We start from the raw sequence: 12,635 nt of genomic DNA, 5'->3' as shown, positions 1-12,635 counted from the left end.
TGATGAGGGGACGACTTGTCAAGCGTGCACCCCGCCTTCCGCCCGAATGCAGCTGAGATAGGCTCCAGCACACCCCGCGACCCCGAAAGGGACAAGTGGTAGAAAATGGACGGATGGATGAAAATAAAAAAAATTAAATTAAATTAAATTAGATAAATAACGACAAATAAAGATAGAATATTATCAACCCCAAAAAAACCCTAACAACATTATTAGAGATGTCCTATAATATCGGACTTCCGATATTATGGGCCGATAAATGCTTTAAAATGTAATATCTGAAATTATTGTTTTCAAAAAGTAAAGTTTATGACTTTTTAAAACGCCACTGTACACAGACATAGGGAGAAGTACTAGAGCGCCGATAAACCTTTAAGGCACTGCCTTTGCGTGCCGACCCAATTACACTGACAAGTGAATGCAAGGCATACTTGGTCAACAGCCATACAGGTCACACTGAAGGTGGCCGTATAAAAAACGTTAACACTGTTACAAATATGCGCCACACTGTGAACCCACACCAAACAAGAATGACAAACACATTTCGGGAGAACATCCGCACCGTAACACAACATAAACAACACAGAACAAATACCCAGAAATCCTTGCAGCACTAACTCTTCCAGGATTCCGGGACACACACCCTACCACCATCTAAAATTAGATTAGATTAGATAGTACTTTATTCATTCCGTCAGGAGAGTTCCTTCAGGAAAATTACAATTTTCAGCACAATCCCATTCAAGATCAGACAAACATTACAGGGAGACAGAACAGGATCGCTGACGGGTCTGCCGGCTTCCAGCGCCCCTTACAAAAAAAGATGAGATACAGGTAAACAAGGGGGGGGGGGAAATAGAAGATTAAAATGAAATAAAAAAAATAAAAAATAAAAATCGGTCTTGGTTTGTTAGTAATCAGTTGTGGACAGACAAAGCTTTAGCAAGCGTGCGGGAATCCATTTTTATCAAGGGCCAGCCAGAATAAATGCAGTGACGCCTATTATCGAGACGGCGTGGCGCGGTTGGTAGAGTGGTTGTGCCAATAACTTATGGGTTCCTGGTTCAATCCCCATCTTCTACCAACCTCGTCACGTCAGTTGTGTCCTTGAGCAAGACAACTTCACCCTTGCCCCTTGTGGGTCCTGGTTAGGGCCTTGCATAGCAACTCCCGCCATCAGTATGCTGCCTGCAAATGTAGATCGGACTTCTCCATTGAACACGGTGGATGATTGGATATACTCATTCATGAACGGATTATTTATATGTATAAAACAGTGTTTCCCCCAGAGAATTTGTTAGGTAAGGTGTTGTCTCTCCCGGGGGAAGGTGGCGCCGCCCGGGACAGGCGGACGAACGGAGAAGAGGCTTGGTGGGTGTAAGGAAATGTGTAATTTGCCCTGTCGCCACCATCACGTCTACATCTCACCACAGCCTGGGGGGGCAATAGACTACAGACTGTAGTGAAGTAGGCCGGCTTTGTCGCGTGAAGAAGCCTACAATTTTAGGGTGTGTTTTCCACTCAGTATGCTAGGTGGCAATATACGATATATATCTCGTAAACACAAAACACAAAACAGTCCTAGTTACCTGAGATACTAAGTATGTCATTATTTGGACTTAGTAAATATTGACTTACTAAGACAAAATAATGACTAAGTCAAACTAATGACTTACTGTAAATAAGCGTTTGCAATAGGTGTTTGAAAAAGAGTTAAAAGTGGGACCGCTTGCTGACATACGATCAACTCATCATGCTTAATTTACAGGATGGAATATATATATATATATATATATATATATATATATATATATATATATATATATATATTTTTTTTTTTTTTTTCAAGACTGTAGTTTAGGCCAGAGCTGGGCAAATTAAGGCCCGGGGGCCACATGCGGCCCGTTAAGCTTTTCAATCTGGCCTGCCGGACATTTGCAAATATATTTTTTTTTTTATCTTTAAGATGGAAAGTGTAGCTGCCATTATGATGTGCAGTGATGTTTTCTAATGACCGTAAGTCTTGAACCGTACAAAGTATTTCAATGGTTGGAATCTGCGTTTTTGGATGATATACCAGTTATTTTGGTATTCTAATTAGTTACTATGGTCATTTAATTAGTTACTATGGTAATCTACGTCACAGCAGGTCAGACGAGGCACCAAGCAGTGTGGGTAAGAAGCGTTTCCACAGACGCGGAAGGAGATTTTCACAACAAAGTTATAAAGCTTAGTGATGTATCAGATATATCAGATTGTAGGTGGGTTTATTTTGTACCCTTTGTGTTCGTATTTCACTGTTTGTTGCATTTTTGACGCGTTTCACTTGATTGTAAAATATGTCGATCGAAAGGGGGTGTGACGTTCATATTTTGTCAATATTCAGTGTTTTATGGTTCATATAAAAATTTAAAATTCCATTACGTTTCTTAAGGCGGTCTGTCATAACGTTTTTAGCATTCCATCAGACATTTTTGTGAGGTTTTGTATTCATCATCATCATCATAGCAGTCTGTCGAGCGCGACAATGACTGTTTCATTTAGGTCGGATCATAGACCTCCACTCAGCCCTGTCTTTTGCCTTCAACTGCCAGGTTGCAGTGTCGATCTTCAGTTCCCTCAAATTCCGTTTAACGGTGTCCTTCTACCTTAGCCTTGGCCTCCCTCGGTTTCGTTTCCCTTCCTCCAACTGTGAGTAGAGCAGATGGGGAGGGAGCCTCTCGTGACTCATTCTCTCTACATGCCCGACCCATCTCAGGTTCGTTTGGGTTAAGATGACATCCATCTAAGGCAGTCCAGCACGACTTAGGACCTCTGTGTTCGGGATTTTGTCTGTCCAGGAGATATCCATGATGGTCCTAAAGTGGCGCATCATGTAGGCGTGAAGTTTTCTGACTTGCAATCTGTAGATGCTCCAAGTTTCAGCACCGTACTAAAGTGTAGCTAGCACAGTTGCTCTGTTCACCTTGCACTTGATGCAAATAGAGACATGCCTGTTGTTCCAGAGTTGTTCCCTTATTTTCCCAAACACAGCACTCGCTCTCCCCATCCTGAGTCTGATCTCATCATCAAGCTTGGCATTTTCTGTCACTGTGCTTTTGTATTAGTATTCCTAAAAATCGATATACCAGCCCCCAGACATAATTTTTTGTTCTCTAAATGTGGCTCCCGAGTCAAAATAATTGCCCAGGCCTGGTTTAGGCAGTCTCTCTTTGTTGTTCAGGCGGCTACCTTAATAACAAAGCGCTGCGGGAAACCCTGTATATACAAACCCTGTTTCCATATGAGTTGGGAAATTGTGATAGATCTAATTATAAACGGAATACAATGATTTGCAAATCATTTCAACCCATATTCAATTGAATATGCTACAAAGACAACATATTTGATGTTCAAACTGATAAACATATTTTTTTTGCAAATTATCATTAACTTTAGAATTTCGGAAAGGTGGCAATAAATACTGATAAAGGTGTGGAATGCTCATCAAACACTTATTTGGAACATCCCACAGGTGCGCAGGCTAATTGGGAACAGGTGGGTGCCATGATTGGGTATAAAAACAGCTTCCCAAAAAATGCTCAGTCTTTCACAAGAAAGGATGGGGCGAGGTACACCCCTTTGTCCACAACTCCGTGAGCAAATAGTCAAACAGTTTAAGAACAACGTTTCTCAAAGTGCAATTGCAAGAAATTTAGGGATTTCAACATCTACTGTACGGTCCATGATATCATCAAAAGGTTCAGAGAATCTGGAGAAATCACTCCACGTAAGCGGCATGGCCGGAAACTAACATTGAATGACCATGACCCTCAATCCCTCAAAAACCGACATCAATTTCTAAAGGATATCACCACATGGGCTCAGGAACACTTCAGAAAACCACCGTCACTAAATACAGTTTGTCGTTACATCTGTAAGTGCAAGTTAAAGGCCTACTGAAACCCACTACTACCCACCACGCAGTCTGATAGTTTATACATCAATGATGAAATATTAACATTGCAACCCATGCTAATACGGCCTTTTTAGTTTACTAAATTACAATTTTTAATTTCCCGGGGGTTTCGTCCTGGAAACGTTGTGTAATGATGACATGTGCGCAAGACGTCACAGGTTTTTAGGAAGTATGAGCGCTGTGCACACACACAGCTAAATGTTGTCTGCTTTAACGGCATAATTGCACAGTATTTTGGAGATCTGTGTTGCTGAATCTTTTGCAATTTGTTCAATTAATATTGGAGAAGTCACAGTAGAAAGATGGAGTTGGGAAGCTTTAGCCTATAGCCACACAAACACACAGTGATTCCTTGTTTAAAATTCCTGGAGGTGAAACGTTACTATGGATCAGAGCGCGGTCAAGCGAACATGAATCAAGACGGAATGTCAACCAGCAGGTTTCGGTGAGAAAATTGTGGTTAAAAAGTCAGTTCTTACGGGCGAAAAGCTGAGCTTGCGCCGTCCGTACAGCTGCCGTCAACTCCCCTGAGACACTGAGCGTCAAGACACCCGTGGAGACACTCTTCCGACTATCAGGTACTATTTAACTCACTGAAACATTAGCAACACAATAGAAAGATAAGGGATTTCCCAGAATTATCCTATCAAATGTGTCTAAAAACATCAGAATCCGTCCAATCGCGTTTTTTTTTTTTTTTCTGGTCCGTCGCTTTCAATATCCTCAAACACAAATCTTTCATCCCCGCTCAAATTAATGGGGAAATTGTTGTTTTCTCGGTCCGAAAAGCACTTTTTGTTGGAGGCTCCCATTAAAATCAATGTGAATATGTGAGGAGCCATCAACATGTGACGTCATCGTCTGCGACTTCCGGTAGAGGCAGGTCATTTCTCTTAGCACCGAAAGTTGCGAACTTTATCCTGGATGTTCTCTACTAAATCCTTTCAGCAAAAATATGGCAATATCGCGAAATGATCAAGTATGACACATAGAATGGACCTGCTATCCCCGTTTGAATAAGAAAATATAATTTCAGTAGGCCTTTAATTCTCTACTATGCAAAGCGAAAGTCATTTGTCAACAACATCCAGAAACGCTTCTCTGGGCCCGAGATTACATAAGATAGACTGATGCAAAGTGGAAAAGTGTTCTGTGGTCTGACGAGTCCACATTTCAAATTTTTGGGGGAAATATTCGACCATCCAGACTGTTATCGACGCAAAGTTCAAAAGCCAGCATCTGTAATGGTATGGGGGTGCATTAGTGCCCAAGGCATGGGTAACTTACACATCTGTGAAAGCACATTAATGCTGAAAGTTACATACAGGTTTTGGAACAACATATGCTGCCATCTAAGTGCCGTCTTTTTCATGGACGCCCCTGCTTATTTCAGCAAGACAATGCCAAGCCACGTTCAGCACGTGTTACAAAAATAGTGCGGGTACTTTCCTGGCCCGCCTGCATTCCAGACCTGTCTCCCATCGAAAATGTGTGGCGCATTATGAAGCATAAAGTAGGACAGCGGAGATCCCGGACTGTTGAACGACTGAAGCTCTACATAATATAAGAATGGGAAAGACTTCCACTTTCAAAGCTTTAACAATTAGTTTCCTCAGTTCCCAAACGTTTATTGAGTGTTGTTAAAAAAGAAAAGGTGATGTAACACAATGGTGAACATGCCATTTCCCAGCTACTTTGGCACGTGTTGCAGCCATGTAATTCTAAGTTAATTATTATTTGCAAAAAAATAAAAAATAAAGTTTACGGGTTTGAACATCAAATATCTGGTCTTTGTAGTGCATTTAATTGAATATGGGTTGAAAAGGATTTGCAAATCATTGTATTCTGTTTATATTTACATCCAACACAATTTCCCAATTCATATGGAAACGGGGTTTGTACAGTGGGGCAAAAAAGTATTTAGTCAGCCACCGATTGTGCAAGTTCTCCCACTTAAAATGATGACAGAGGTCTGTAATTTTCATCATAGGTACACTTCAACTGTGAGAGACAGAATGTGAAAAAAAAATCCAGGAATTCACATTGTAGGAATTTAAAATAATTTATTTGTAAATTATGGTGGAAAATAAGTATTTGGTCAACCATTCAAAGCTCTCACTGATGGAAGGAGGTTTTGGCTCACTAAATACTTTTTTGCCCCACTGTACATCAGCTGCGTCGCCGGACAGATTTCACTGGGGCACGTGCCCTAGTGTTGATCTGCAGTGCCCCAGTAAAAATTTCACCAATAAAAAAAAACACTTCAGAGTTTTAAGTCTACATAACATAGACAACAGCGTACACACTACTTAGTATGGTAATTGATTGCTACTGTATTCACTCCACGTAACAATGAGCACATGGCAAATTAATATGGTAATTTATTCACATGTGGATCGAAACTTCAGTTGAGAGAGAGAGCAAGAGAGAGAGAGAGAGAGAGAGAGGGGATGTGAATCACTGCGTGAGGTAGGTAACGTTAGCCAACAACATGTTGTTAATTATATTGTTTTGATTTTGATTTGACTCAAACTGTAACTCCTAGATGGATATCAGAAAGTTTTTCGCCCGCAGCAGGGAAGAAGCAGCGAGGAATGAGTAAGTGAAGTCCTAGCTAGCTAGGCAACATCATTGTCTTAAGTTGATGCTACGTTAGCTAACTTTATTCCTTGTATCAAGACAAACATATTCATTTGCTGTACGAGCTGTCGGGGGAATTTCCAATGAACATGAAACATAATGTTGGTTATTGTCTGCTGGTTCTGCTCAGGACCTCTGCATCAATGATGATTTGGAGTAAGCATGTGTGAGTTGGGTGCTTCTCACAGAAAAATAGCACAGTAGACTTGTCTGGTTAATCGGTGTGACTTTGACTAAAATAATCTTGTTTTGTCACCAGAAAAATGGCTACAGCTAAAGCATCTGGTTTTGTTTCCAGAAAAAATAGTAACATTTCTGTATTTGTTTTCAGAAAAATGGCCGAAAATATCGGGTTTTGTTGCCCCATTTAGAATTTTTTAAAATATATTTCCATGTCTGTCCTGAGTCCTCCTCCAACTTGTTAGTCGGTTTGCCTTTTGCTAAAATACTAACTAATAGTCACTAGAAAAATGGCTAAAAATATCTGATTTTGTTGCCACAATTTGATTTTTTTCTCCCTAAACTTTTTTTTTTCATGCACACATCTGACTGCGACACACTGAAAATGACACACAATCCACTTTTATGTCACGACCCAGCAGTTGGGAACCACTGGTCAACTGTATAACAGTTACTGTAATATTTCCATGTCTGACCAGAGTGATTGACCACTTTGCAGAAATGAAAACGAGACGTTACAGATTACTTCTCAGAAAATGATTCCCTGAACAGACACACAACAGTTGTTCATTTATTCTACTACTGTGGCTTTATTGTTTTGTGTATATTTTATAGTTTTGTGTATCTGAAATAGGATTAGCCACATTGCCATAAATGGAAATTAAATAATATAAAAGAACCCAGAGATGTAGGGGTGCTTTATTTTTTGTTTTACTTTTGTAGATGTTAAATTTGCAGATCATTACTGATAATATATATTTCAAAACGATTCATTGATCTTCCTTTTTGCTTTTACCAGTAGCAGTTTAGAAGTCTGGAGTAAAAAAAAAGTGCACAAGTAGGTCAAATGCATTAGTTAATTTCAGGTGGTTAATCAAAGATCCATACAACATAATCTGATATGATTTCATAGTTTAAAGCACTATTTATGTATTTTTTATGATAAATAAGTGCTTAAAAATGTTTTTGGTTGCGCGCTTTGCACGCTCACATACAACATAATCTGATATAATTTCATAGTTTAAAGCACTATTTATGTATTTTTTATGATAAATAAGTGCTTAAAAATGTTTTTGCTTGCGCGCTTTGCACGCTCACATGATTTATTTGTGCCCCAGGTGTGCCCCAGTACAGTATTAGGTCTAGTGACGCCCCTGCTGTACACACATATATATAAGAAATACTTGAAAATATATACACCCTCCCCACACACACACACACACACACACACACACACACAATCTCCAAAATTCGGAGGTCTCGAGGTTGGCAAGTATGTCCGTATCGTCGATACCAACTGTCAAAATCAGTGGTATCGCACTAAAAAGCCTTTAAACTCTACAAAGTTGACGGTCCAGATCCCGTTTTTTGGACTTTTGCGCGCCGTTAAAACCCAGACACAAAGGCGCGGGACCACAAAAGACCACAAAAAGGTTGGGAGTCCTCCTACCTCATGGGGATCCTCACCCTCAGGTAGCGGTCGATGGCGATGGCCAGCAGGGCGAGGATGGAACTTTGCGTGAGGACCAGCATGATGCAGGCGCCCAGCAGGCAGCTGTAGAAGTGCGCCTGGGGTCCGACGCTCATGGTGATGGCGAGGGGGATTACTAACGCGCCCACCGCAATGTCAGCCAAGGCCAGGGAGACAATGAAGCAGAAGGTGGTGTCCCGCAGCGAGCGGTTGATGCGCACGGCCCACACCACCATCACGTTACCGACCACCGACGACACGGCGACGAGCAACTCCATGCATATGTAGAGGAAGGTTACCGGGGTATACTCCATGATCCGGGCCTCGCGCTCGGACGCGGGTTGGAACCGCGCGTCAAAATAAAAAAAATAAAAAAGAAAAGCTTCCCAGAGGAAAAAGTCCGACTCGGGTCGAGTCGTCTCGCCCCGGGACGTGGGGGGGATATGCGCGCACGGGCCGCCCGAGTTGGTCCTGCGCGCGTGCACGCGCGCGCGGACACGCACTCACGCTGTCGGGAAGGCGGCGGGAGGAGAAAGAGAAAGTGGTTCCTCTGGATCCACGATGAGTCACAACACGTTCGAATTCCTCCCAAAACGATCGCTTCTGCGGAAAAACGACTCACGTGATTAATTGCAACATCACATCTTATCACGTCGTCACGATTATTCAGCAATAATAATAATATTAGATTATATTTGTAAAAAATAAACACTTTACATTGAGCAAACAACCTCAAAGTGCTACAGTGTATTAAAGATAAAATAAACTGGGTAACACAAGGCATATTGACAGAGCTTAACCCATTGTTACTATAACAATCTACAAGATTAATATAGGTTGCCTCTCTCTCTTCCCTTTCTTCTTTCGGTATTCCTTTTTTTTTTCCATTTATTTATTTATTTGTATTATCTTTCTAGCTACCATTATGTATACGTATTGTTGCATTTGAACAACTGTATTGTTGATAATAGAGGTAAACTATTGGTTTTGTTCATGATCAATAGCGCTTTTTCTATTGGTTGTTAAGATCCGTACTTCGATCTTCCCATATTATGGTTTATTGTTGCATTTTATTATCACCCTGTTTGCCGTCTTTATTTCCTGTTTAGTCTGTCACCATGGTAGCTCGTTAGTTCACCTGCTACAATCACGGTCCCTGCACACCTGTCACTGTGGATTACTTCCTTATTTAAGCTCGCCTTTTCTGTTCACTCATTCTCGGATCCTAATTTGCCTACGTGCTACAGTGACGACTCTCATCTTTCAACTGTATGTATTTTCTCGCTAGCTCTCACGCTACGCCACTTGTTTATTCCAGTTTTCATACTGATGATTTGTTTTCTCGTTTGTGCTCTCGTGCCAAGTTTTAGTTTCCTAGTGTTTTATCCTAGCTTTCACGCTAGCGTCTTTTGTTTGCTTTCTCTTTACACCAGTGTTTTTGTTCCTAGCCTTTTTATTATTTAATAAATCCATTTATAACATACCTTTGCTGTGTTCTGCTTCGACGCATCCTTGGAAAAACCACACCGGCATTACCATGCCGAAGAAGAGTCATCACATTAGTATTTGTATTGCTCCAGTTTTAGTGTAAAAATGCTCATTGTCATTACTATATTATTTATTTCACTAAATGCTTATTTGCTATCACTTTTACGATCATATTTGTACATATTGTATGTGCTGGTGTTGTTCTATTGTTGTTGTTGTTATTGTTGTATTTGCTGTTGTTGTTTTTGTCTCTCTGTAATCCCCCTCTTATCCCCACAATTTCCCCCTCTATCTTCCTTTTTTTCTCTTTTTATCCCCTCCTGCTGCGGCCCGGCTGCACCAAATGATAATATAAATATATTTAATAAAGTCAAATTCAAATAAGGCAACAAGAGAAGTATCCTACACTTCTCGTTTGTAAAGTAAATCTGAACAGCCAATATGGGCATTACATCAACTATATGATTTGCCTGAGAAGCTGGACAGGACCAAAAAAAAAAAAAAAGATAAAATAAAATTTTAAAAATGCCTTTTTTAAAAGCATCCACAGTCTGTGGTGCCCTCAGGTGGTCAGGGAGAGCGTTCCACAGACTGGGAGCAGCGGCGCTTTGTCCTTGGAGGTTGGAGGAGGTTAGCCTGTTTGGAGCGGAGGTGTCTTGTGGAGGATTTGTGGCTGAGTAGTTCTTTGAGGTAGAGGGGGGCATTTCCATGGAGGCAATGGTGAGTTAATAGGGAGACTTTGTATTCAATCCTAGGTGGAACAGGAAGCCAGTGAAGGGATTTTAGAGTTGGTGTGATATGGTCGTATTTCCGCACTCTTATCAGGATCCTAGCAGCACTTTTCTGTATGTACTGCAGCTTCAGTGAGCAGACGTTCGTGGATTTTATTTTTTGTTTGTTTTTTTGTTTTTTTTTTGTTTGTTTGTTTTTTGTGTCATGTGAGCCAAAAAGTCGGTCATGGGGAGTCTTCTTCCCATCTGGTGGAGCCAGAAAGTAAACAATAAATATGATCTTTCTGTCCACTTCTGGTTTATTCCTTGTACCTAATCAAATGGCAATAATAGTCAGAGAAGCAAAACAAAGCTCCTCTATATCAATGGGCAATTATTTTGTCTCGGGGAGCGCCAGATTTAGAGAACAAAAATGTGCCTGGGGGCCGGTATATCTATTTTTAGGAATCACTCATACAAAACCTCACCTATTATGTTAGATTGAATGCTAAAAACGTGATGACAGACCGCCTAAAAAAACCTACTTTATGGGTTATAGATAAACCTATGGATAACAGAGACATATATAATAGTCTCCTTTTCAGGCGAGAGAGGACGCTAAAGGCAGTGCCTTTAAGGCACGCCCCCAATATTGTTGTCCGTGTGGAAATCGGAAGAAATTCGGGAGAATGGTTGCCCCGGGAGATTTTCGGGAGGGGCACTGAAATCCGGGAATATCCCGGGAAAAATCGGGAGGGTTGGCAAGTATGTTTATATCAGTGGTTTGCCAACTTTTTTCACCAAGTAAGACCTCAGAAAACACTTGGCACTCCAAGTGCCACCATAATGACCCACACTGATGCTACAGTAGCGCAGTAGCTTCTAGTATTCATTAAAAACAAGGCGAAATAATCATTTTGACCACTGTAACATCACACACAATTTGAACAGTAGCACGCTGTTTGAATATAGGAAAATAAAACACGGTACTTTAATTGAGTGATTTTTTTGGGGGGTGTATCAATCAATCAATCAATATTTATTTATATAGCCCTAAATCACAAATGTCTCAAAGGACTGCACAAACCATTACGACTACGACATCCTCGGAAGAACCCACAAAAGGGCTAGGAAAACTCACACCCAGTGGGCAGGGAGTATTCACATCCAGTGGGACGCCAGTGACAATGCTGACTATGAGAAACCTTGGAGAGGACATCAAATGTGGGCAACCCCCCCCCCCCCCCCCCCTCCCCCACACCCCCTCTAGGGGCCCGAAAGCAATGGATGTCGAGCGGGTCTAACATGATATTGTGAAAGTTCAATCCATAGTGGCTCCAACACAGCCGCGAGAGTTCAGTTCAAAGCGGATCCATGACAGCAGCGAGAGTCTCGTCCACAGGAAACCATCCCAAGCGGAGGCGGATCAGCAGCGTAGAGATGTCCCCAACCGATACACAGGTGAGCGGTCCATCCTGGGTCCCGACGAGCGGTCCATCCTGGGTCTCGACGAGCGGTCCATCCTGGGTCTCGACTCTGGACAGCCAGTACTTCATCCACGGTCATCGAACCGGAGCCCCTCCACAAGGGAAGGGGGAGACATAGGAGAAAAAAGAAAAGAAGCGGCAGTTCAGCTGGTCTAAAAATGAGGTCTATTTAAAGGCTAGAGTATACAGATGAGTTTTAAGGTGAGACTTAAATGCTTCTACTGAGGTAGCATCTCGAACAGAGTACTGGAGCCCGAACGGAAAACGGTCTATAGCCCGCAGACTTTTTTTTGGCTTTAGGAATCACTAATAAGCCGGAGTCTTTTGAACGCAGATTTCTTGCCGGGACATATGGTACAATACAATCGGCAAGATAAGATGGAGCTAGACCGTGTAGTATTTTATATGTAAGTAGTAAAACCTTAAAGTCACATCTTAAGTGCACAGGAAGCCAGTGCAGGTGAGCCAGTACAAGCGTAATCTGATCAAACTTTCTTGTTCTTGTCAAAAGTCTAGCAGCCACATTTTGTACCAACTGTAATCTTTTAATGCTAGACATGGGGAGACCCGAAAATAATACGTTACAGTAATCGAGACGAGACGTAACAAATGCATGGATAATGATCTCGGCGTCGTTAGTGGACAAAATGGAGCAAATTTTACCGATATTACGGAGATGAAAGAAGGCCGTTTTAGTAACA

General features: G+C 41.5%; 1 protein-coding gene and 1 long non-coding RNA gene across 3 annotated transcripts in view; one reads left to right on the top strand and one right to left on the bottom strand.

Annotated features, from left to right (window-relative positions):
* Positions 1 to 8,774, bottom strand: part of LOC133570033 (adenosine receptor A1-like) — a 52,521-nt gene extending 43,747 nt beyond the window's left edge. The window contains exon 1 of the mRNA XM_061922669.1: positions 8,229 to 8,774. Coding sequence (XP_061778653.1) covers positions 8,229 to 8,563 — 335 coding nt within the window. The 5' untranslated portion in view covers positions 8,564 to 8,774. The remainder of the gene's footprint in view (positions 1 to 8,228) is intronic.
* LOC133570034 (uncharacterized) overlaps positions 4,283 to 12,635 on the top strand; it is a 29,881-nt gene continuing 21,528 nt past the window's right edge. For both annotated transcript variants that reach the window (XR_009810028.1, XR_009810029.1), the window contains exons 1-3: positions 4,283 to 4,536; positions 6,367 to 6,427; positions 6,504 to 6,556. This is a non-coding gene — a long non-coding RNA (uncharacterized LOC133570034). The remainder of the gene's footprint in view (positions 4,537 to 6,366; positions 6,428 to 6,503; positions 6,557 to 12,635) is intronic.

This window comes from Nerophis ophidion, linkage group LG16 (assembly GCF_033978795.1).
Source record: "Nerophis ophidion isolate RoL-2023_Sa linkage group LG16, RoL_Noph_v1.0, whole genome shotgun sequence".
Lineage (NCBI taxonomy): Eukaryota > Metazoa > Chordata > Actinopteri > Syngnathiformes > Syngnathidae > Nerophis > Nerophis ophidion.
This window is presented reverse-complemented; position numbering and strand designations above follow the sequence as displayed.